General features: G+C 40.9%; 1 protein-coding gene across 1 annotated transcript in view; it reads right to left on the reverse strand.

Annotated features, from left to right (window-relative positions):
- Window positions 1–2,280: 2,280 nt before the first annotated feature.
- Window positions 2,281–24,759, reverse strand: part of large1 (LARGE xylosyl- and glucuronyltransferase 1) — a 115,891-nt gene continuing 93,412 nt past the window's right edge. The window contains exons 11-15 of the mRNA XM_056367687.1: window positions 19,890–20,053; window positions 11,272–11,550; window positions 10,976–11,122; window positions 6,903–7,098; window positions 2,281–6,179 (exon numbers count right to left, since the gene is read on the reverse strand). Of these exons, the coding sequence (XP_056223662.1) occupies window positions 5,982–6,179; window positions 6,903–7,098; window positions 10,976–11,122; window positions 11,272–11,550; window positions 19,890–20,053 (984 nt within the window). The 3' untranslated portion in view covers window positions 2,281–5,981. The remainder of the gene's footprint in view (window positions 6,180–6,902; window positions 7,099–10,975; window positions 11,123–11,271; window positions 11,551–19,889; window positions 20,054–24,759) is intronic.

The following is a 24,759-nucleotide window of genomic DNA, read 5'->3' on the forward strand; positions in this document are numbered from 1 at the left end:
GGCCAGGTATTAACATGGATATTGAGAAAATGATCGGGAAATGTGACACATGCTTCAGACACCATTACAAACAAACAAAAGGAGCCAACACTTGATTGCTGACATGCCAACTGAGCCAAGGTGGGAACTGACCTATTTCATCTGAATGGCAACGACTATCTTATGGTAAAAGATTACTAATCAAACATCCCTGACTTAGCACAGCTATCCAGCACATCAGCACGTTCTGTCATGGCACGGCATCCCAGTACAGCTGTGGAGAATTCAAGGAGTTTGACAAACAGTATGGATTTCAACACATTGCCTCCAGCCCTCTACATCCACAGGCTAATGTAAAGGAAGACAAAGGGGTTCAAATTGTAAAAAGACAACTGACAGTGAAACCGCCCTTATCTGGCTTTGTTGAGCTACAGGGCTGCACCTTTGGAAGGCGGAGCATCTCCAGCTGAGCTCCTCACGAATCGCAAGCTGCGCACCACACTACCACACATTGTGAAGAAAAACTGCGGCAACCACCTGAAACACTCATAGATTAGTGATGAAATGTTTGACTGTTTGTAAAAAAATACATGTTAACAGGTTAGAGTGAAACACTGGCTGCGTGAGACGTGAGACAAGTCTCTTGGTTTGCGTGATCTAGAGATTTCTCTAGTCTATGTCTAGACTGAATCTGAATTTGACACAAACATGAAACCATTTCAGCAGCTGCATGTGGAGACAGTGACATTTAGTGACATTTTCTTTCAAAAATAAGTCAGAAATCAATTCATAATGAAAAGAAATCCAACATTACAGTGAACTGTAAACTCTATGTAGAGAGATAGAGCTGCAGCAGCAGCAATGCAGCGGAGAAGGAGCTTGTGTGAACCCACAGGCATGATTCTCCATAGTAGCTCAGCGGCTTCAGCCACCGCATATGCAGTATGTTCCCGATGTAAGAGCCATGACCGTGAAGCGCTGCTCTAGACCCAGGACGTTATGGTACAATAAACTGGCCAGCTGCTCGCCCCAAATCTCCAAAATCATGGCAGCAGATTTACATACTCATATAAATGGACCAAAAGTTGTGAGTCTATACTGTTACATTCTCACCTGAAGAAATGTTCATACTTTCAAAAGTGACCTATTAACAGTGTTATTAGTGAATCTTATAACAGCTTTCAGCCTTCTTTAAAATCCCCGCCAGTCATCGCTGTAACTGCCGGTTCGTGTGAAATGCATTCTGGGATACTGGCTATACAGTACACTTCATTGTGAACAGTCAACTTGGTAATTGCAAATTAATTTATTCATTAGGTAAATAGTATGCAGTATATACTCACTAAGTTTGTAATAAGAAGTACGTTAGTAGGCGGTTCAGAACACAGCCGTAGTCTTAAAGCCCAAACACTGATGAACCTGATGATGTCATAGTGATGTCATAGACACATAGACATAGTAGGGACTTTAAGCAGCGACGGTTGAAGTGGTGGCACCTGTGAAACATTCCAACGTGTTGCCGTAGCAGCGGAAATCAAAGATCACTAAGCAACATTCAACTCTAACAACGGCTACTTCACTTCTTCAGGAAACCGAGGTCACTCTGAACGTTGCTACAATATGTCTCTTAAAATGAGAGAGCTTGATATTTGCTTTAGAGACAATTTAATTTCGTCTGTTACTTCAGCACCACGGACAGCGTCATGGTTTCATCAACACACAGCACAGTGAGGTTGTGGGCTGCAGAGGGAGGATGGAGGTTAACAACAGTTTGAACTGACATGTCTATGAATAAACTGGAAAGATCTGTCAAATTATCATGTATCTTTAACAAATATACTCATACTCCATAAAACTACTAATGGTATAATTGAATATAAATGAAATGACAGTGTCAAATATGACAAAACATATAATTATCTGCTAACTCTTTGCAAGTCTTTCTCCTGTAGTAGACAGTTGGGCTGTAACAGTAGGAAGTGCTGACATAGAATCTACATCATCACATAAGGCTGTAGCCATCCCTTCAACCGCCGCTTAAAGTTCTTAATAACACAACACACAGCTGTTTGTTGTTTGAGTGTTTCATTTGTTTGAGTTTGACAGATAAAATCTGCAGAAAGGCCCCTTAACTCTGAAAGCTCTTGGGAGTTTGTGCAGGTATAACTACACACAGATGCACTATTCTACTGTGTGTGTGAGGTGTAGCAGTGCGTGTCTCCATGAATTCCTGTTTACTCTGGGTTCACGAGGCTAAATTGATATTCATGAAGAAAGAAATGAAGAAACAAAGTAACAGCAGAGTGTTTGACTCTTTGCTTTTATTCAGGTAGCAGCATCAGTCAGCACTGTCCTACTTACACACTGCAGCTCCTCCCAGCCCTGCAAAGCCACGCACACATTCAGAGTCAAACACACACACATAATACACACACACACACACACACACACACACACACACAAACCTGCAAACCGAACAGACATCTACAATCAGAAACAGCCTATTCACTTACACACACACCTGCATGACTGCACCGAGCCCTTCTGCAGCTTTCCTGTACACAGAGAGAGAGAGAGAGAGAGATAGAGAGAGAGAGAGAGAGAGAGATAGAGGCCTCTAGTTTCTCTACAGTATGTACTTGGGGAGCCACCATGTGCAGAACCACAGAGCAGACTGAGAGGTTGGGGCTCATTAATAATCTAATCTGTGGGGGTTCGTCCCTGCACAAGCTGCTGGTTTCACAGAACTTTATTGAGATGATCAGCTTCTACTCAAACTATATCTACTGTGTCTGAGATTCTGGAAAGAAATCTGAGGGAAACACATCTTAAAAATTGTGTCATTTAGCATGACAAAAAACAATCCCAGGTCAAGGTCCACTTGCTTGATTTTTTTTTTGTTCAGATATTTCAACTGGATCATGGATTTATGTGAATTCTATTTCTTGGGGAGGAGGTTATTAGAGACTGACCTGGATCACTTCTGGAAGAGGTTTTTGAGACACATTCTAACCTTGATATTTTGTAAACACATACAATCAGCCACTTGTCCTCCCGGTGAACGGAAGAAAGACGCTTCAGTGACTTCAACACATACGATCACACACACTGAGCTGCTCCGGTGTCACGGTTCATCGCTCAGTGTGAGCGAAGCAGCACGAGTGTGACCCCGTAAAGACCATACAGCTTTTCTTCTGCTCGTCCGTTCATGAAGTTCATCATTGCTAAAGTGCTATAATTAAAACCAATAAAGTGCATGTGGACAGGGAAAACCCAGACAGACTGTAGTCTTACCTGGATTTTTAGTTTAATCTTTCACTTTCCTATAAAATTCCTGTCAGAACTCACAGTGAGATGAACACAATTTACATTCTTCATATTCATATTTGAAAGTACTCTGGGTAAATTCTGTTGTCTGTATTGTATTCATACATCATGACTTTGCCCAGTAACTAGTTTTAATGTTTTCATTCTATATTTAATTGTCATTAACATACATCGTGCACATCGACGTAGATACTCAGTGATACAGCAGTGGCTTTATATTTTTATCAGTATAATATTATAGTCACAGTCTACTTTATTTTTCTGTTTCTTTTGTTTGCGAACTGAACTGAACTTAATTTTACTCTCAAAACAAACGGAATTTAAGTAGTTTTTTTGTCAACAGTATTTTTACCTGGACTGAAAATAACTAAAATGGAATGGAATTTTGAGTTGGATTGTTCTTTTTTTGGTTTTGTGACTTTAGGATTTGGGCTGATTTGTTGAACATCTTAAAATATTTTTTTTGCGGTAAAAAAAATGTGTTTGTGTTCTTTGTGGGGCTTGAACAATTGTTCAATGTGTATGTGCATTCTTTGTGTAGTTTGACATAATTTTAAAAAGGGAGAAAAACTATGGACAAAACTAAACTTGACCTGGCTGACACCTTGATGAAAACAAAACTTCATCAGCAAATCAGAACATAAAAAGTCAAACTGTCACAGTCTCTCCAGAGAACTGGAAAGAGATTTCCCAGCTGTTCTGACTATGACCCGGCAGATGTTTGGCAGATGTTTAGCAGATGTTTGGTTGGCTGGTACAAACACTGACACTGGGTTTGAACATAGAGAAGTTATTACAAAACAGTTAGTTCCGACCAAGTAATTTGATTGGACAAGAGTCATTGCATGAGTGCTGATATAGAGTACAACAGCACTGGGACTTTTAACTACATGTATTACTCCACTGTACAGGTGTTCTATTAACTTTTAATTAGTGTTACATTAACGGTAGTTATCTATCTTAGACTCTAACAAACTTTGCAAAGATGAAAATATTTCCAGAAGTTACATTTGAATGAAATGATGTGTGGTCGTCAGGAGAGGATGAAGGAAGAAGCCTGGATACTTCAGCGCACACCTGAGGCAATTTGTAGACAAAGTAGCAAGCTACTGTGCAGGTCAGGGAAATGTTTGTGTGTTGCTTAGCAACAGTCCAGTACAAGTCCAGTTGTGGAACTATTTGTGTTGTCGTAGCCAAATAAATGATGAAATAAAAAAAAAACAAATCATAATCTGTTGTTGCTCATTACTGTTCACTAATACGGTTAGTTTTAGTCTGATACTGAGTACAGCATCCAACTTTATCACAATATCAGACTACGAGCTGTAGCATCATTCACACACACTGTTTACTGACCACCTGCATAAAACTAGAGACCAGAGAGAGAGAGAGAGAGAGAGAGGAAGAGAGAGAGAGAGAGAGAGAGACTGCGGCTCTCTGGCTCTGGCCAGTAAGTTGGTTCATGTTGAGAGTTGAAACCTGTCGTCCACTGCTCTCCTCCAGGAGACACTCTGACTGACTCTCCCTGCTCCATCATTGGGACTGTAAACACACTGATAGATAACACTGATTGTTGGACAGAAAAGTAAACAGTGATTGGTGCTTCGCCACATGCTGCTCGTGTGTGGTGGGCTGGTAGCTTAACAAACCGACAGGACTTCCAGCAGGTGTGTGTGCAGAGCGTCAGGCGTCCGTTTAAAATAGAGAGAAAAAAGCCCACTGCACTAGCTTCTGTCAGATTCTGTAATCGTAATAAAACACTGGAAACACTGGCTAGTAGCACGCTCAGGCTAACATAGAGATACCCTGAATATCAACCGTGTGGACGACCTCCGGCTCTCCTTGCACTTCACTTCCCTTGTCATTCTAGGAAGAGGATTTATTCTGATCTTCATCAGCTATGAGACAAATTCGACAGCAGCAGACGGCTGGCTGACTGGCTGCTCGCCTCCATATCTGAGTGTGTGTCACTCGTCACAATGAGATTTTCAAAATCAGTGTGGACATGTTTACCGCTTTGTCTTATCTTGCTGCTTGCTGACAATTTGCATTTGAGTCGGGGTGCGCTGTCAGTCAAACTGCAGCTGCTTTTTGTTACGTTGTGGCACTTGGAAGGCATCTCTCTCTGCAGCGTGCAAACACAATGTAAAGCCCACGACGCTTCACATCTTCAGCTCTCCTTAAGCTTTTTGCTAAGCGCCGGCCTGAAGGAACACACACACAGTTGCACTTTCCATCTTTCTGCATGTACACACACACACACACACACACACACACACACACGCATACATACATAATGTTACATGTAGCCCACAACTTTGTCACTGGTCTTACAAATATGGCAAGGCATTGAACGTCTTCATTTCCTTTGCCTGTTGTCTGACAGATTCCACAGATGGAGGTCAGGGGCCACACAGCTGGGGCCCATGTCCGGCAGTCACTCATGTCATCTTTCACAGCTTTAAGATCCTGGATCATCTCTTCTATCCACAGCAGTGAAGTCCCATATCGAGGGTCAAAAGTTCTAACAAAGTCAGAGAGACTCGAGTCTCAAAGTATCCTGATGGCCTCATGTGGGCCGTCTGTTTCATGTGCCCTCCACCCCCCCCCCCCTCCACAGCCTGTGGAGTGTGTCAGTAGTTCAGCACAGGGGGTGAGAGAGTGTGCAGTGGTAGCTAGCTGTTGTTCTCGGCCGTCATGTACTTGAGGGCGGCGAAGCCGTAGCGCCGCGACATGTTCTGTTGGAACTCCTCCTTCAGGGTCTTGAGACAGACCCGGTACTGCTTATTGGAGCGGAACTTGGTGATGTCGAAGCTGGGCGCATGAGGCATGTGGATCATGTAGGCGTTGGGCAGAACCACAAACTCGTACTCCTGCAGAGAGAAAAGAGTGAGAGGAAGTTTCAGTCTCCACAGCTGAGTAATGCTGCCATACAGCCTCTTGATTACAACCAGGGATGCCGCGATCACGCTGTTTGCTGCCCATACGATATGATCATTTTTGGCATGCATTGCAGATGGCAAGACACCGTTGGTTCAGTACACTCAGGGGTTTTGTTGCTGTTGTCCCACTTGGTTTCATATGGTAGCTAACATTAGCTTGGCTTCGTAATATCTGTTGGCATTATGGAGATATTGCATTAACAAGGCCAAAAACCTCTTTTTGTGAGTTCACCGTGACCTTGACCTTTGACCACCAAAATCGAATCAGTTTATCCTTGAGTCCTAGTGAATGTTCGTGCCGAATTTTAAGAAATTCTGTCAATGCATTACTGATATATTGTGTCCACGAGAATGAGACAGACGGACAGACAAGCCTCCGGCTCTGACTGTGGCCAGGTGGAGGCATAACATTTTTTTTTTTTAATTTATTTATTTATTGTCTTTTTTAATGAATAATAATAAAAAAATGTATAAAAAAAAAAAAAACATAACCTTGTTTAGTAATCAGGTTAATCTTATTTTAATGAGCTTAATAAATGTTCTAGATAATTAAAAGTTTTATTTATAGACAAATAAGACTTTTATTCTGAAACAAGGATCAGTTCAGACTGGTACCTAAATAAGAGATAGATAAAGTGGAGGTGAGACAGTTACCTGTGCATCCAGTTCCATGATGTGAGCCACCTTGTTCCAGCCGAAGCCCACAAAGCGGCGGTCGTACTCAGGACTGTCCCTCCTCACCATGACGTAGGGCTCAAAGTCCGCCTCCCACTGCACCCTGTAGGGTGTGGTTGCAGTCCGCCATTTGGCAAAGTTAGTTGGTGCGTGGCCTTTAGTCCACACATGATACCTAGCAGGAGAAGAAAGAAAAGGTTCTCATCAAGCTACGCTGGAGGGAGATTGAACTCTGCTGTCTCGGCAAGTCTGGGAGGATGTGTGATTTACAGTTTCTAAATTATTTGGAGTCATTTCAGTTACAAACCTTTGTCTGTATCATATAAGCTCTTAAAAACAGACTTTATTAGGGAAACCTGTTGTTGTTTTCTCCGCTAAAAGTGTTAACCCAGCAAAAACTACAAGAGAAAAACAAATTCCACCCACTACTCAGGCACAAAAAATGACACTTATTTTTTCAATAGTTAGGGATAGTTAGTGTAATTTTCTCAAAAATGGCTTGACATGAAATTCTTTCCCCATTTGGATCTGAAAAATGCCTACTAACGTAAACCCATACCACTGTTATACTTCACATGATCTAAGTCATTACTCAGCCCAGGCATAACATTCGGTAATGATTGATTAAAATGGGCGTGACTTAATAGAAAAAATATAAATTTCTAATTATTCCACCTTCCAAACTTCAAATCACAATAAATCACACGTATGTCCTACAGAGCTGACATTTTTTCAGCAAATCCACTAAATGGTGATGAAAGTTTGCTTCACTGTACCCTATGGTCAATTCAGAAGTCTGTCACTCTATATTTTTCAAAATATGTAAAGTAAGTCACCTTCTCTGGGCATACAAACCCCAGATGACGTGAGATTTTCAATAGCAATTCATACATATGCTTGTGAGCTGCTTGGACCCTGATACTTGCTGCTTGTTGCTATATTTTAAAAAGTGTTTGTTTACCTGACACCGCAGTTTGTTTCTCTTGTTCTGTCTGTGCCACCATAACACCCACCAAGGTAAAAGAGGTATTTACTGACAGCAAATTGCAGGCAGGTGGAGCACAGCGAGTGTGACTGAAGGGAGTGTGACTGCCTGTAAGGGCTGCACTCATGAGAAAAGTAAACACCCCTTTTCTCTCCAACATTACAGAAAAATATTACCAGCATGTAGCTGAATCAAATCCACAGTGTGTGGTGTAGGAGTTGCTCTGTGTGCACTGTCACACATTGTGATAAAGACAACAATAAAAACAACCCTGCTGTAGCTACTGTTCATCATGACATATAGTTCTGGTTATTGACCCATCACACTTACAATAAAGCACAGTAAAAATTTTAGTAAAGGGTCTGTTCACTCAAATAAATAAGCATAAATAATAGACTAAATAATACACAAAATAAATACTTCACTCCAGCCATGGTTGGTTTTACTTCACTGTATGCATGGTGAACATCTGGGTGTCTCAAAACCTAGACTAATTAAACTGGAACTTATTTGGCTGCAAATAATTAATTATTTTTACTACTGCTGTGTGAGAAATTATTATAATTTTCTGATGATAAATTGACCATTTACATGTCATAAATGAGGATTCACACAGAAGTAACAACTGTGTGACTGGCTGATCAATGTTGGAGATCAGTTGGTTTTGTATTCATCCATACACCGGGGACAACTGCAGTCATTTCCTGATTATCTCTCCCCAACTTTCAGGTATAATCTGACTGTTTTAGTAATAATGATGTGCGTAATGAAAGTATTTTATTTGCTGTAATGGAGGCAAGGCTCAGTGTATTGGAAGCGCTCCTCCTCTTCACTCCTCTTCCCAGCAGCCCTGGAAACCAGAGCAGCTCAGTGGACTATGGCTCAGACCTCTGCTGACCAGTGGTGGAAATATCATCAGTCAGTCAGTCAGTCAGTCAGTCAGTATGTGAAACAGAGAAGATAAAATTTGTGTTTAAAGTTTCTTTTCGAATCAGTTTCAATGAAATTGTTAACATTGTTTTGCATTTGCTTATTTTTCAAGTTAAAGTTTTCAGACTCAAATTTGTAACTACCCATCATTGGAATTGCTTTTCTCAATTATTATCTGATCTTTGTGCTTTATCTGTTGGTAGTGACAGTGATTCTCAGTCCTGCTTGCTACATAGCTAACGTTTCACAGCATTAATAGCAGTTTACTAACCAGTCTAGAAGAAACATTGTGAGTTCAGCATCAAACTTCTTTACTCACCAACAGCTGTCTCCAGAGGTGTTTATTTTAAGTTAGCATGCTAACCAGCTAGCTCCAGCAACTTTCCGATACTGAGTCACTGTAGTATCCAGTCTACCCTGAAGAAGTAGCTGCTCAGATGGCACAATCTAACCTCCTGTAAATACATTGATGGCTGAAGACTAGTAAGTAAGCAGATAGATAGATAGATAGATAGATAGATAGATAGATAGATAGATAGATAGATGCTTTATTTATCCCCTAGGGCAGGGGTCGGCAATCCGCGGCTCTTCAGCCCTTCTGCAGTGGCTGCCTCTAAAAGAAATCATTTATTTTCATATTATTTTATTTTTTTCAAGGCTAAAGATAACACTTCATATTTTGGAGCTCGAGGTGATACTGATAGTATTTCATCGACTAAAATATACGTCACATCTTACAACTAACATCTTATATGTTTTCAACGTTTATAGCCAACTGCCTTTTCCTGCCGCTGATAGGTGGCTAATCTTGAGTTTTGGACCCCTGGTAAGCTAACCATGGATAAATCCAAAAAAAGAAAAGTCTCAGAGGAAAATAGAGAGTTTAATTCGGAATGTTTCAACAGTTGAATGCTGTACTTGGCTGAGGATAAAAACAGAAGAGGATGATGGCACACTGAAATGGACTTGAGTCATAATTAAATACAAACTGGCCTGTTCCTATGTTTACTCTTAAAGCTATTAGGCTGCAGCTATATGTTTTATTTATTTTAAAGTGGGTTACTTTTTATTATTTTAATCCTTCACAAATAAGAAAAGGACTCAAATTAACCAGCATAGTTCTGTGTTTTATTTAAAAGTGTACACATGTCAGTGTTTTTTCATAAGAGTTCGGTGTTTCCATTTGTTATAACAGGTAAAAACAGCAATAAAATTTCAAAAGTGTTTTTTGTAGTTCTATAGTTTCAGAAAGATTTTATATATAGTATAACTACACTGTTGCCCATAAAGTTGGAATAATTTTGTTTTCAGGCACAATCCTCTGTTTATTCCTGTTTAAATGCATCAGTAATCACTTTGTAAGAGATTGACTACTAAAGTTTTGAGAAGATATATATTTTATCTGTCAAGAATAAATCACATTGTCACAATCATTTCATGGAAAGAGGTAAAAAATATTTTATTCCAACTTTATGAGCAACAGTGTATACACAGTATAAAACTTTAACGCTGTGTTATCTTCATTTTAAGGGTCGAATAGGTTTTTTGCGGCTTCAGATGATTTTCATTTGTGTGAGAGGGGCCAAAAATGGCTCTTTTAATAATAAAGGTTGCAGACCCCTGCCCTAGGGGAACTTCATGAACAGCTGTTAATGCTAACATTGTGCTCTGTAGCAATAGCAAAACTTACAAAGTAGAGGTCTGAATAAATGAATGAAACAAAAGACGAATCAATACTACAGACCATCTTGTGATGGAATCACACGTAACCCCCGTCAACATGATGACATTCAGTACTGAGTAGTACTACACTATTACATGAGTATTCAATTGGGTCTGACCAGACCCACCTACCAACTTGGCCTTCACTTTGACCTCAACTACACACCTGTAAAGTTTCATGACTGTATCTTGCAGGTTGGGACGCAATCGCAGTGACAAACTGTCCACAGGCAGACAGACAGAGAGACATATACCTCTGTGGTAGTTCCCGCTACAGTAGGTAGAAGGCCGCAAGTCTCCAGGCTCACAAGGTGAAAACAATACTGGCCCCACTTGTCACGGCTGGTAATTACTCATTTATTCAACTTTGTTGAATGAAAACCTTGTTGGCTACAGAAACAGAGCAGTTGTTTACCTGAAGGTGAAGAGTGTCCCCATGTCTAGCTGAGAGAGCAGCTCAGCCTTGGATTTTGGGTAGGACAGGCGATATCGCAGCGTCTCAAAGGCTGGAACCACCAGAGCTTTCTTGGTGTTGGCCATATCTAGCTGCACCACTGACTTCCTAAAAACACCCACGGATTCTTAAGTTATTACTAAAGCAGTGTGATTGAATGTGCAAGAATTAAGAACAAATGATTGTGAATTAACAACACACTGAAAATGTCAGATAACACGACCAGCATGTCTGGTTGTCATCGGTTCTCCTCTTACCTGAGATACTCGTAGAGGCCATACATGGGCAGGAAGTCGATGTCCGATAGAAACATGTAGGGTGTGTTGACCTGCCGCATGGCCACATTACGCAGGAGGTTGACTGGGTAGAACTGTCCCTCTTTGTAGACGATGTGGTAACCTACGTTCCCACGGCTCATCAGCACCTCGGAACCCTGAGCGTAGCGCAGGAACTGCTGGGCCTCGGCATCGGACAGGTACAGGGCCAGGCTGATGGGGCCCTCCCAGTGCTTACAGATGGCCTCCAACATTTGGAGCCTGCAGAGGATAGGACAGAGGGATCTGTGACATTACAAAAATGTAGTACTATTCTACTACTCTTTTCCATTTCTGTTCTTTTTTGGGGGAATGAGGGATAATTTGTGCCCAAAATTCCTGGCAGGTAACACCTATGTAATGACAGCATAAAAAGATAAGATAATAACAAAAAAAAACTACTTGTGAGGAGGTACCTGAAAATTTTAGATAAACTATACTAAAGACATATTTTGTCATGGTACCGGCTGTACCCCTCATTCCTGGTGTTTCTGCTACCAAATAAATAGCAAATAAAAACATTCAGAAACATAAACAAGAAGAGAAAACATAGTGGATGGAGTGGTGGAATAACTGGACATCATAGTGATCTAGTCGGTTTGTAGGGACAGACTGGAGACTGGAGAGGTAGAAGAAGCTGTACATAAACTATACAATACCAATAAGCTTCTGAATACACACATTAAATAACAAAACTTCTGAGATGTGCCCTGGTGGCTGAAGTTTATTCTTCTTGAAAGTCTGGAAGATTTTAAAGTGTTGAGCCTGTGACTGTTTCCAGCTGTGGTTTGTTTCTTTGTGACTTTAAAAAGCAACTATTACAATTAGCCATTGATGCCCACAGCTTTAATTGGTTTTTGTGAAGATATGGAATAATGAATTACTCAGCCTTGGACTTGATATGCAAATAGAAATTTGTTTAATATTTGTTACATTAAAAGAAATCTAGAGAAAGCTTTGTCTTTGGGGGAGACTTGGCTTTTCTTTGAAGAGCCAGGCTTTAAAAACTGCTCTGGTCAGGCTGACTGTTCAGTGTCACACATTCTGAATAGGCGACAGACGTGAAGTAAAGTGTTGATGCGGGAGAGGGGAAGCAAATTCATAGATGCTATTGTTTTTCACTTGACTGAGTCAGGTGTAGTTTAGTATTTCAATTGGAAGCTTCAGTGCCTTGATTTGTAAAACCAAGCTTTGTCAAACTGTCTAACTCTGCAATGCATCTCACTACAGTGACATTTCATTTGGTATGCTATGTGAAGGTGCGGCTGTCTTATTTGCTCAGTGTCTCACACTATTTTGGATCTGGAATGCCAGTGTTTCCCTCCACTGAGCCACCGTGGGCCTCATTAAACCAAGACAAAGTCTAAAGGCAGCTCGCAGCCCCCAGAGGCAGCTGTGTTTATTATACATACTCCACAATAATATATTGCTGAGCAGAAGACACAACAAACTGACAATATTAAAAAAGAGCTAAAATGATGTTCGCCCTGAGGGTGATTTAAAACATGCTTTAAATCAAAAGGTATATTCCCCTGAGGCATGATTGTACAAATTCTCTGACGATGTACTTGATTAATACACAGTGGATAATTATTTTGTGTGGAAGGTTTACATTGTGTGGCACAGTATGAAGGCCTGCGGGATGTCTATAATGAAAAGAGTTCATCCTCAAAGGAACTAGTTCATTTCCAACATACTGATGGAGCTTTGCAGGGGATCATCAAAATGATTTGCAATCATCCTCAACCATGTGGAAAATGTGACATTTTTGTTGGTTTCATGTTTGAATTTGAGGAAGGTTACATTCCATAGGGATGAGCAATAAGGACACGACCTTCAATAAGGTAGGAGTTAAATGTCCCCAATGGGAAATTGAGGTTACAGCAACGACATGGAATGAATACTGGCAAAACATTAGGATGAAAAAACACATGACAACATGTACAGAATTACATCTCAATCACCTTAATATAGCCAGAATTACCTCCTCGTGGTTGTTTGAATCCTCCACTCACACAAGTTTCAAATTACATCCATTTTTATCCGGAATCATATAAAATATGAACAATTTGTGTGACATTTTGTCATAATAGCTGAGTGAAGCCATGAGTAAAAAAGTCAAAACCGTCCACCCTTGAGTCCAAGTGAACATTTGTGGCAAATGTGTGAAGGGTTTCCTTTGAGGAGTTCTGGAAATATTGCATTCTCAAGGCCAAAATCATGTTTTGTGAGGTCACGGTGACCTTTGACTTTTTGCCACCAAAATCTAATCGGTTCATCCTTGAGTCCAAGTGAATGTTTGTGCCAAATTTGAAGAAGTTCTTTCAATGCGTTACTGAGATATCGTGTCCAAGAGAACTGGATGAACATATGTACGTATGTACGGACGACCTGAAAACGATAAGCCTCTGGCTCTGGTTGTTGCTGGCATGGAGGAATAAAAACACATCTGCAGAACAATCTGTCTGCGTTTGTTTTTTTTTTTCATTGCAGGAATTTCTCTCCACTCTGACTTCAATACCTGCAGAGATCCCTGAGCTTACTCCACCTGCAGCCTAGCTCACAGTCTTGTTGGTGGGAATGCTCCACGTCTTGAGGCTTTATTCTTTGAGTTCACTATCCTTAAGGCAGAAAGAGCTCAGACAGAGCAAACAGAGGACTTTCAGACCTGTACCATTGCCAGCCAGATTAAACAAACTGGAAACAAAGTTGTTTGTTCAGTTAGAAACTATTCTGCTCACTCTGACAAATTAATCTTAATTAATTCTGATGGTAATCTCAAAATTCAAGCATCATCTTTAATGGTGGAGAAAAGCAAGAAAAGCAATAAACTGTCATATATTTACTGTATATAATATATATATATATATATATATAAGTTGGAGAGACTGATATTATCTACCAACATATTAACATTAGAAATACTCTCAATGACCTACAAGATTTAAAATAAATGCATAGAGCTGCTTACAATTTGCAGAGTCTAATGAACTGGCATAAGAGGATGTGCACAGCAGGGAGGGTGGGGGGTGGGGTAGGTTGGGTTAATGTGATTTACTGAGACATTGAACCACGGGGCAAGTTCATGGAATCACCACACTCAGTGGATTAGCTGGCAGAGGCTTAGAAAATTGACACTGTGCTACTTTTGTGTGAAATTCCACTTTGGTGGCCTCTGGTCAACAGCAGGCCGTCATCACAGTGGAGTCTTCAGTGACCATAATGGAGCAAGCTCTCATATTATGCTGTGTGCAGTGGTTATAATACTTTATAATTACTTTAAGCTTTATAATTCAGATGATTTTACATTCAAAATATGAATAATATGTGTGTATATATATATATATATATATAAAATATCTTATAGAACAAAATGTATTGTTACTGATTAAACTAGTGGTTCCCAACATTTTTGGTGTGTGAGATGTTAGTTCTACCTTTTCCTGTTTCTATTTCCTGCTTCCTTTTAGTTTCTCCTTTAACTTCTCACATGGGTTTCAACTCAGAGAGATAAAATTATCCATCCATCCATTATCTTCCGCTTATCCAGGGTCGGGCCGCTGTGGCAACAGGCTAAGCAGGAGACCCCAGACCTCCCTTTCTCTGGCAATGCTCTCAGGTTCCTCCTGGGGGATCCCGAAGCTTTCCTAGGCCAGATGGGATATGTAATCCCTCCAGAGAGTTCTGGGTCTCCTCCCAGTTGGAAATGCCCAGAAAACCTCCAAAGGGTGGCGCCCAGGAGGTATCCCTATTAGCCCGAGCCACCTCAATAGCTCCTTTCGACGCGAAGGAGCAGCGACTCTATTCCCAGCTCCCTCCGGACGTCTGAGGTCATCATATCTCTAATCCCAGCCACCTTACGGAGGAAACTGTTTTCAGCCGCTTGCATCTGCGATCTTATACTTTCAGTTGCTACCCATAACTCATGACCATAGGTGAGGGTTGGAATGAAGATCGACTGGTAAATCGAGAGCTTTGCCATCTGGCTCATTTCCCCTTTCACTACAACGGTCAGGTACAACGCTTGCATTACTGCTGATGCAGCCCCGACCCGCCGATCAATCTCCCGCTCCATCTAATCCTAACCCGTGAACAAGACCCCCGAGACACTTGAACTCCTTCATTTGGGGCAGTAACTCATCCCCAACTTGGAGGAAGCAGTCCAGCGTTTTCCGACTCAACCATGGACTCGGACTTAGAAGTGCTGACTCTCATTCCGGATGAGATGAGGGTCAAACAACTGGATTGGGAACCATTAAGTTAAAGTAAAGTAAAAGTAAGTGAAGCTTTTTGAATTATCTGAATAAAAAAGCTAAAATATGGTCAGGTCTTTATTTATGTTCACTGATAACACTCAAACCATTGTGTTGTTCTTATCCATTGTGCGTAGGTTGGAAACAGTGTGTGAACCCCTTGGCTAATGACATTAACAAAAGCTAACTGGAGCCAGGAGCTATGAGACCTGGAGTCCGGTCATTAAAACCAGATTGGAGGTTTAGAGGGTTAGAGACACTCTGAGTTTGTTATTTACTAGGAAACATCAGCTGATGTGAACCGGGCCTCGTAAGAAATGAGATCTCAGAATGATTAAGAGGTGTTGATTAGCATAAAGCTGAAAGGGTTACAGAGTCATCTCAGTCCACAGTCAGACAAACTGAATATAAACACAGATGATTTCATTCTGTGGCTACTCTCCAGGAGAGTTGACTCCAAACACAGAATGATGAGTGAGGTAAAAAAAAAGCTCTCCAGACTAACAGCCAGTGGCGCTGGCAGCTGTAATCCTGTACGTACTGTGTGAGATCCTGTCTTATTTTTTGGCTGCATTCACTCACTAATGTTATGAGTCCAGATTGAAGAGGAGAGCAGGAGACAGAGGAGGAGTTTGGTGCTTTGATGTTGACACTGCAGATGTGGAGCACTGATGAACATCCATAATGAAATTGCATTGATATGGAGGCCGTTCTGTAACAGTTTGATGTAACGTTCAGACACAGAATGAACTTCAAACAGGTAGAAATACTATTTCATTTCATTGTCTCATGAGGCTTTTTGATTATTTTCAGAAGCTTGCCGTCTTGCTGTTGTATATCGTTTAGTAGTAAGTTAGACAATATGTTCTTATGATGATGCTGCTTAATGAGGGAACCTGTTGCTTAATGTCGACTCTTACTGCCTGTTTCTCGGGGATATTCAATATAGTATATAATAGTATACTGTAGCTTGTTAATCAGCCGGCTAATCAGTTTTATAGTGGTTTTGTGTCTTAACTTTAGCGCTAAAATACATGAATCAATCTCTCTCTCTCTCTCGCTCACTCACTCGTTTAATGAGTAGACATATGTGCGTGTGTGGGAAACATTAAGGTAGCCTATACACAGACATACACTTCTTGTGAGTACTATGAAATCATAATCATAAAGTGAATAAATCTAGTGCTGAGCAGACAGCAAGACAGATGAGCAGACATGCATGCACACACACATACGCACACACACACACAGGCAGGAGAAACAAGATCATCACGCAAAGGCGATGGTCCTTTCAACTTCATTGCAGAAGAAGTGAAGACTCCCCGTTTATCCAGGAACATATAAAATGCTCTATGTTATAAATTAATGAGGTTATTATAAAGATCAGACACTGAGCAGAGCAGATACTGACGATACTTTACATATATTTTACATATATTTTGCTTTGAATGTAGGACTTGTATTTTTACATTGTGAGATCTGAGTACTTCTCGCACAGACTATGTGTCACTATCTAGTTTCATCATCGTATCATGCAGCCCTAAAGTAGTCACTAAGTTACCAGACTCCTGCGCCGCTTTCTGATGCGAAAGCACTAAAGCTCTTTACTGGTGAAAGTAATGAACGAAATAAAACAAGCGGTTTCTGAGAACAAATGACTGTTTGAACTGAGCCTAAAGTATGATTCCAGTTCAGGTTCAAACGTCTGCTGGGAAAACCTTGAATCACTCCAACGACTCAAACCTGTTCTGAGAAGACAAAGAGAAGGAGGTGGTAGATACATGTAACTACTGAATATATGGATCTTTCAGATTTAGGAAGAATTGGATGTTCACATGAACACAATACTCGCTGCAAAAAAAATGCTTACAATCCCCCTGCTCACTGCTAACAACGAAACAAACTGCAAAATTAGCATATAGATAGCAGAGTGACGATGGCAGATTGATGTTTGATGGTAAAATCCCTGGATTTATTCTGTATCTTCAAACCTAACATAATGCTCTTTATTAAATCTATCAGTGGGGTGTCTCCAATCCACTAAAAGCTCAACATTGTATGGCTCATCAGATACTGCAGATCTGTCAATATGCCCCATTGTGTCTCAGCATGGTGTGAGGAGAACGCTGACAACCATTCTGCTTCATCGTTTATAAATGACCCCCATCACATGAAATATAAACCTGATTAGTCGCCCGTGTACATTTTAAGCCAGGATTCTCTGAAGGCTTCCATGTGTGTGCATGTGCATGGAAAAGACTGTAGACGAGGGAAGTAAGAATGGATGCAGAGAATACATTCAATAACGACTGGTAAAAGCAGCACAACGGAGAACAAACTGATTCCTAGTCATCCGCACCTCTTCCTCTATGCACTACACAGGCTTGTCATTGGGAATAAAGACATACATTTCACACTGTCAAATTTCTCCTTGACATTATTTTTTTGTAACTAGTTGAGCAGTCACCTTTGAAGACGGTGGATGTATTTGTGTCATGAATAATAGAACAGAGTTGCAGATTGAGAGAAGCGACTGCTATCAGAAGTTTTTTTTTTTTACCCGCTGTAAATTCTCATTTCAGAATTTTCTTTCAGTGATCTCTTCCGATACACAGAGACACAGAAACACAGAAACACAGGAGTCTCATGGAAAATTAAAAGATTCTGTAAACAAGGTTAAACAAGAATTTAGCAGCAAACAACTATTTTCTATGTAAAGATATCGTGGAGTAATGGTGTCCTGGGCAGAGAACGAAGCCACACCCACTCTGTGTGTGTTGTAATATGAATCTCTCTGGTCTTTGTTGTGGTTGTTGGTTTGGTCGTGCTTGCATTTTTAGTTTGTGTGTATGTGCCTGTTAGTCCCTCCTGTTATACCATTGGTCCTCCCCACATTTATAAACGCCCACAGGTGAGATGGCACAGTGCAGTACAAGTGTTCAGGTGAAAGTGACCTTCAAGAATTTCTTCTACTGAAAAAGAAACAATGTTTTCATCTAAAAAGGCCTCAGACAAAGGAAGAGATGAGACCAGAACACAGGTGTACTGGTCATGAGGACTACGGGCTCAAATTCCGGTCAGCCGGGGGACCATCAACACATCCATAAAGTTTTTGCCAGCTCCGTCAGTGTCTTTACCGGCTGTATCAGTGTCTTTACTGGCTGAGTCAGTATCTTGCTCCGTCAGTATCTAGCTCCTTCAGTGTCTAGCTCCGTCAGTGTCTTTACCGTCTCCATTACTATCTGTTCTGGCTGCGTCAGTGTCTATATAGTCTCCATCAGTGTCTTTACTGGCTGCATCAGTGTCATTCCTGCGACCGCGATCCCAGTGGATCAGTCCAAGGCTGAATTTCTGTCCCAGTCCGACCGTGGAGCCAATACTGGTCTGGTTTAACTGAGATGGAGAACCCTATGAGCTGCTAAACGGTCCGGCTCGACTCAGAACTGTCTTTTCTTCCCCTCAATGTGTAAGTAACTTGATGCTACATGCTCTGTTTTCATTAGTGAACAGCTGCATTAGGCATGATAAAATTAGCTAACTCGCTGTTACCAATATGAATTTGTTAGGCAAATATTGCTATCGCTAGCTGGCTTACTGTTAGCATTGCAAATGGAGCATATCACTGGCAGAGGACGGAGGTGTGGCCAATGAAACATTTTTTTTGGTCTGAGATGCTGGTGGTCTAGTACGATATCTAGTGGCAGTGACGATCATGTTAAACCATCACTATGAATTATCTCTACTTTTCTGACAAATCTTTTTTCATTAGTTTGGAGTGGTTGATGCCTCTAATTACTACAACAGCCCTGAGGCTTGGCTGCTGTTATTATGGAGATGAAGCCAGTCAGAGGTACGGATCAGAACTTGAATGGTTTGTCATTGCAATAGTTCTTGAATTATTCCAAAGTGACCCAGAGGCTGAAAGTGAACCTGTTTTTACCAAGTAAAGCACTTGGCTTCAGCTCACAAAGAACAGAATTTTAAGGTCTGGGCGTCGTAGGTGACATTATCTTTCAGTTTATCTACCCAGACTTGTAGCCGTGGCATTATATCAAGAAGAATATGAAAGCACACACAGTTCTTCATCTCTTGTACTGATAATTTAACCAAGACAGTTTCATGTTCACGTTTCATGTTCTTTCACTTGAATGTCCAAAAGTCTAAAAGTCTGAGACAGACACTGTCAGACTCTGCCTACTTTAACACTTGTGTAACAGTTTCATACAAGGGTGTTTCAGAGAGTTTTCTATGTATATATGTTAATGTAAGTAAGAGCAGAGTATTGTTGCTGTAGGTGTAGAACAGTACCTGTCCATAGAGAGCTGGGCGACTAGAGTGACGTCAGTGTTGTCAGAGCTGGGTTCATACTCATAGTGGAGGAAGTAGAGGTGTGTTCGATGGACGGTGAATCGCTCTCGACGAAACTCGTAACAAGGATCATCTTCATCGAGCTCCGACAGAGTCTTCTGGAGCTGCAGACAGAGAGGAGAAGAAAGCCAACAGTGAGACGGTGCTCGGATCAGAGGGAAACCCCTGAAGATGCTGTTGTTGTGGAGTATTATCTACACCGTGATAAAAACTGAGCTAAATCAGAAACCTCATTAATCACTTCTCACATACCAGACTCTACCAGAGATACTCTTATGTTTTTATGTGGTGCTGGGTTAATTAAACAATTGTTAAATCTCATTTTCACGGAATTGAGTCTTCAGACTGCACTGCTGTTACAGAATAAGGGAGGTCTGTGTGTGACATCAAACACCTTCAGCCATGTGGCACATCACTGCCCCTTGAGTTAGACTTTTTCATGTTACTTGTTTTGTATATATCGGCAGCCAGAAGTGGCTTCACATCAAAGATCACCAGCTGTTCATGAGTGCAAATACTAAATCACTTGACAACTCCTTTAGAACTGTGCTCAGATAAAAATAGCTGCATCACATGGAAAGGCCAGACTTGTGGTGTGAGGTCAGCAGTAACAGAGTGAAGGTTAGAAACAGATCACTCCTGATCACACATTCTGAGTTTTTCTGATCACTGGTTATGGTTTGATTTGGTTTTGGCACAAAAAACTACTTCACAATAACCTTTGTGATGATTTAGGTTAAGGTTCTTGGTCATGGCAAAAAGAAAAAAAAAACATTTTTTTGAAAGTGAGAGAGTGAAGTCCACCGATTTCCTGGGGGTTCACTTCAATGATTCCCTGAAGATTAAGCTCCATATCGATGAGTTGACGAGAAATTGTCCAAATACGTTGGTTTAAATTAAGGCATTTTGTACCCCTTGAAGACTTCTAACCTTCTAATCAGTTCTCATTTGCACTTCATATAAATGACGATGCCAATTTCTATCTTAGTTATCTTGAGAAACTACAGATTTTACAGAAAAAACTCAGTTAACACAGTTAACGCTGCCACTGACCCTCTACAACACTGTTACAGCTTTTGAAGCTTACTGGAAGCGGTATCTGTCACACTGCTTGTATTGTGTAAAATGTTGTATTTAAGCTAAATGTGTAAACTAAATGTAAACTCTCTGACTTTCTTCCAATTAACTTTCCCTCACATACATACAAGACTAGAAAAATGCTTCTTATAAAAGGAAAGAAACGTCAACTTAAATGTAGAGTTGTAGTGTGGTGTGCAGAGGTCCACAGGTGTGAATTAGCCTGATAACACTGTAAAATGTGACTATGTCTGTTTTTTTTAAAAAGAACTTAAAGCAGCAGTTGCTACTAAAATATGTTTAAACTTGTATAACCTGAAAGGTTGGGGTCTTCACAACTGGTTACTCTACTGAGCTATCATTTTTATTTACCATTCATTTCTGACTGTGTATCCTGCCTATTTAATTAATATTTGTTTATTAATAGATGTTTTTTGACCATTTACTTTTTCTTTTTATGGTTAGGTTTTATGATGTAAGTATCGTGTGGCTGAAATTGTATTTTGTACATGCAGTGTCTGGGCCCCTATTCACAAGCTTCTGAAGCTTATTGGGGTTTCCCATTTTTGCACTTTTGCTATTATCATATTTGGAGGCTTTTACTTGAATCATTTTCTGATTAATGTGAAAGTAGAATCACCTCCTTGTGGGTGTCTGGCTTTTGACCTTTGACCTTTGACCACCAAAGTCTAATCAGTTCATCCTTGAGTCCAAGTGAATGTTTTTACTAAATGTGAAGAAAGTCCCTCAAGTTGTTACAGAGATATCGCGTTCACGAGAATCGGACGGACGGACAACCTGAAAACAATACGCCTCCAGCTCTGACAGTCACCAGAGCGGAAACATATAAAATTGATGATGGTGATGGTGATGATGATGGTGATGATGATGAATCTCCTTATACATTTTTACAGGGGGTACCATAACAACATGCTATTTCAACCTTGCTCACAACAGTCATACTGCTTGCGTTGGGCTAGAAGTATCATATTATAGTAACATATTGAGGTGTTGAATGAACAGCTGACTCAGTTGTTTTTCACCAGAGAACTTCCCCTGTCCATATCTACGTATGTTCTGAATCAGTGGGTTGGTTATGCTGGAGCAGCACAGGGGCTTTTCTGTGTGTCAGTCTGACACTGCACACCACAGAGCCAGGACTAATCCCACATAAGTCAATTTGGCACCAAGCTGATACAATGTTATGCAAATAAAATGCAGTTTTCCATTTAATTTCTCCCGATTAGCTCTTGTCAACTTTCTGATGGGATGTCACACACCAACAGTGATGAAGGATTTGCCGGGGCCTTTGGCACAGCGTGTGCAAACTGTAAAAGTGATATTTTAATAAAGAATCACATCAACCGGTGTGACTGGACGTCAGCATTGTGTTCCCAGGTCTATCTAACTTGATTTAAATTCAAGTGAAGATGAGCTCAACGCACTGGAATCGCTGCGGCTCAACGAAGCACAGTCGAACTGCGCTGTGGGGAAAAAAAGGAGAGAGGCGGCTGAAGGGCTGTCAGCAGAGGACTCGGTGTGTGGCGTCGCTCTGCTTTCAACAGTGTGATTAGTGGAGCTGCAGCGAGTGACTGGGCTGCAGTGGCACTGTGGCCTGAAGGAGCCCGGTCTGCAATGTGCTGCTGGAGCCAATCCCTCAGTGACTTCATTAGTCTAATCATCACTTTAATGGGATTTAAATCACTGCTCAAACTCTGAAAAATTGAGTGAGCAAACTATTTCCTGAGTTAAGGACACATTAGAATTGACTGTTAGCAAAAAAGAGTCTGGCATATCATGATGGGAAATTATAATGTGATTAACTGACCACAGAGCTGACACTTAAAATAACTTTATAGCCCACAGAGGCTGGTCCTGGAAAAACCTGACTCCTGACCATGGTGACCTCCAGCAGGATAGAAGCTGAAGGTCACCTGCAGAGTCTGGACAGTATGTTAAACAGAACCTCTAAAGTTAAAGTTATAATCTGAAACTTGTGGTAATGGTAACAACTCCCATGATACCACGCTATTTTATGACATCACCCAATGACTGAGAGACCCCTAGAGGTAGAAGTTACAGACTGTGTGTTTAAGTGTTTTCTAGCTGTTCTTAATGGACACACTGGAAGGCGGTCCAGCGTTCTCTACGAATCCTCCAGTCTTTTATGTCTCCTGTCACATCGATATGATAAATTGCATAAATTGCAATAACGACACACAATTTCAGACACTCTCTGTTCAAAGACATTCACGACATTCACTCCTGCTGTACCACAGAACCGTGTGTCAACATCCTAATCTAATGTGCATACATTTGAACGAACCCCAAAATTAAACCAGACGTGGGCTGTCAGTGGTGCATATGAGCTATTGAAGCGTCCATCTGTTCAGTCCACGCTGACACGGAGTGACAGCGGTAGGGCCGTCCACTGTCCCCAGGAGCAGCTGTTCTTTCATCAGCACAGCCGCTGACGAGCAGCCAGACAAACAGGCTTCACCAGGATGATTGATATAGAACTTCAACTGACAACTCCATGATAAAAGAACACGTACGCCCACTCTTTGAGTAGTTTGACAACAAAAATGTTAGAAGTTTCAAAAAAAAATCAAAGGTAAGGCACACCAGAATCTGATCTTCTCCCCCAAAGAAAAGAAACAGTCTCCTTCTAATTAACCCAATTAACTTATTAATTAGAAAACATTCATTATACCAACAAATGTGTCTGTGGATGCTACATAGCTGCTATCAGTTTGAACTTCAAATCTTAATCAATTACAGTTGTGTTGTGATGTTTGGGACATCAGTGTGTTCCCTCACTGATACGTGTCTGCAGAAAGGTGCTGATCTCATCATGTACTCCATGTACCTGTAGCGTATATACCAGGTGTGTATGTGTCTGTGTTACTGTGTTCACATGTTGTGTCTATAGACTCACAGATGCCAGCGCGATGACATGATGTCCCACATAACTCGTACCATAGTGCTGGGACATACGTTTTTTTAGCAGCTCGGTGTGGAACACACCACTGCAATGTCGGTCTTTTAGTGGACTGACCACTTTAGACCAAAATATCGTAACAATTAATGGATGATTTTCCATTATGTTTTCTGCAGACAGCCGTGGTCCCCAGAAGATGAATTTTCTAGAATTTATAGATCTGCTGTCGTTTATGTAGAACTGTTTTTTTTTTTTTAATTATTCTTTTTGGCATTTTTGCCTTTAATTCAACAGTTGCAGTGAGAGAGAGACAGGAAAGTCCGGGAGAGAGAAGGAGTCCTGTGGTTAGGACTAAGCCTTCATGGTACGTGCTGTACCAGGTAAGGCACTGGGGCGCCCCCACTATTGTCAAAATTTGAATTTATTCAATACACTGACGTGACCAAATACCTGCAGAATTAATGTATAATATCAGCCTCAGCTGGACCTTGTTTCACTGCTGGAAACTGGGGTTAACAACAAAACAGCAGCCTGTGTCTTTAAATTTTGATTTGTAGTTCGTGCTGGATTTTAATACTGTTCATATATCAATAGTATCAAGATACATTGGAAATTTGAAGGTAAAAAAAAAAACCTGACCTTTGCTGACCAATCACAGTTATATGATCAGTTGTTCCAATGTTCGAGGAGGCCCATGACAGCTACAGCATAGCCCCACCCACTGGCCACACAGCCATAAAACCCCATTCAGTCTTGTTACTTACTAAGTGTGTTGTTTGCCTACAGTGGAAT

The sequence above is a fragment of the Seriola aureovittata genome, chromosome 22 (genome assembly GCF_021018895.1).
Source record: "Seriola aureovittata isolate HTS-2021-v1 ecotype China chromosome 22, ASM2101889v1, whole genome shotgun sequence".
Taxonomy (NCBI): Eukaryota; Metazoa; Chordata; class Actinopteri; order Carangiformes; family Carangidae; genus Seriola; species Seriola aureovittata.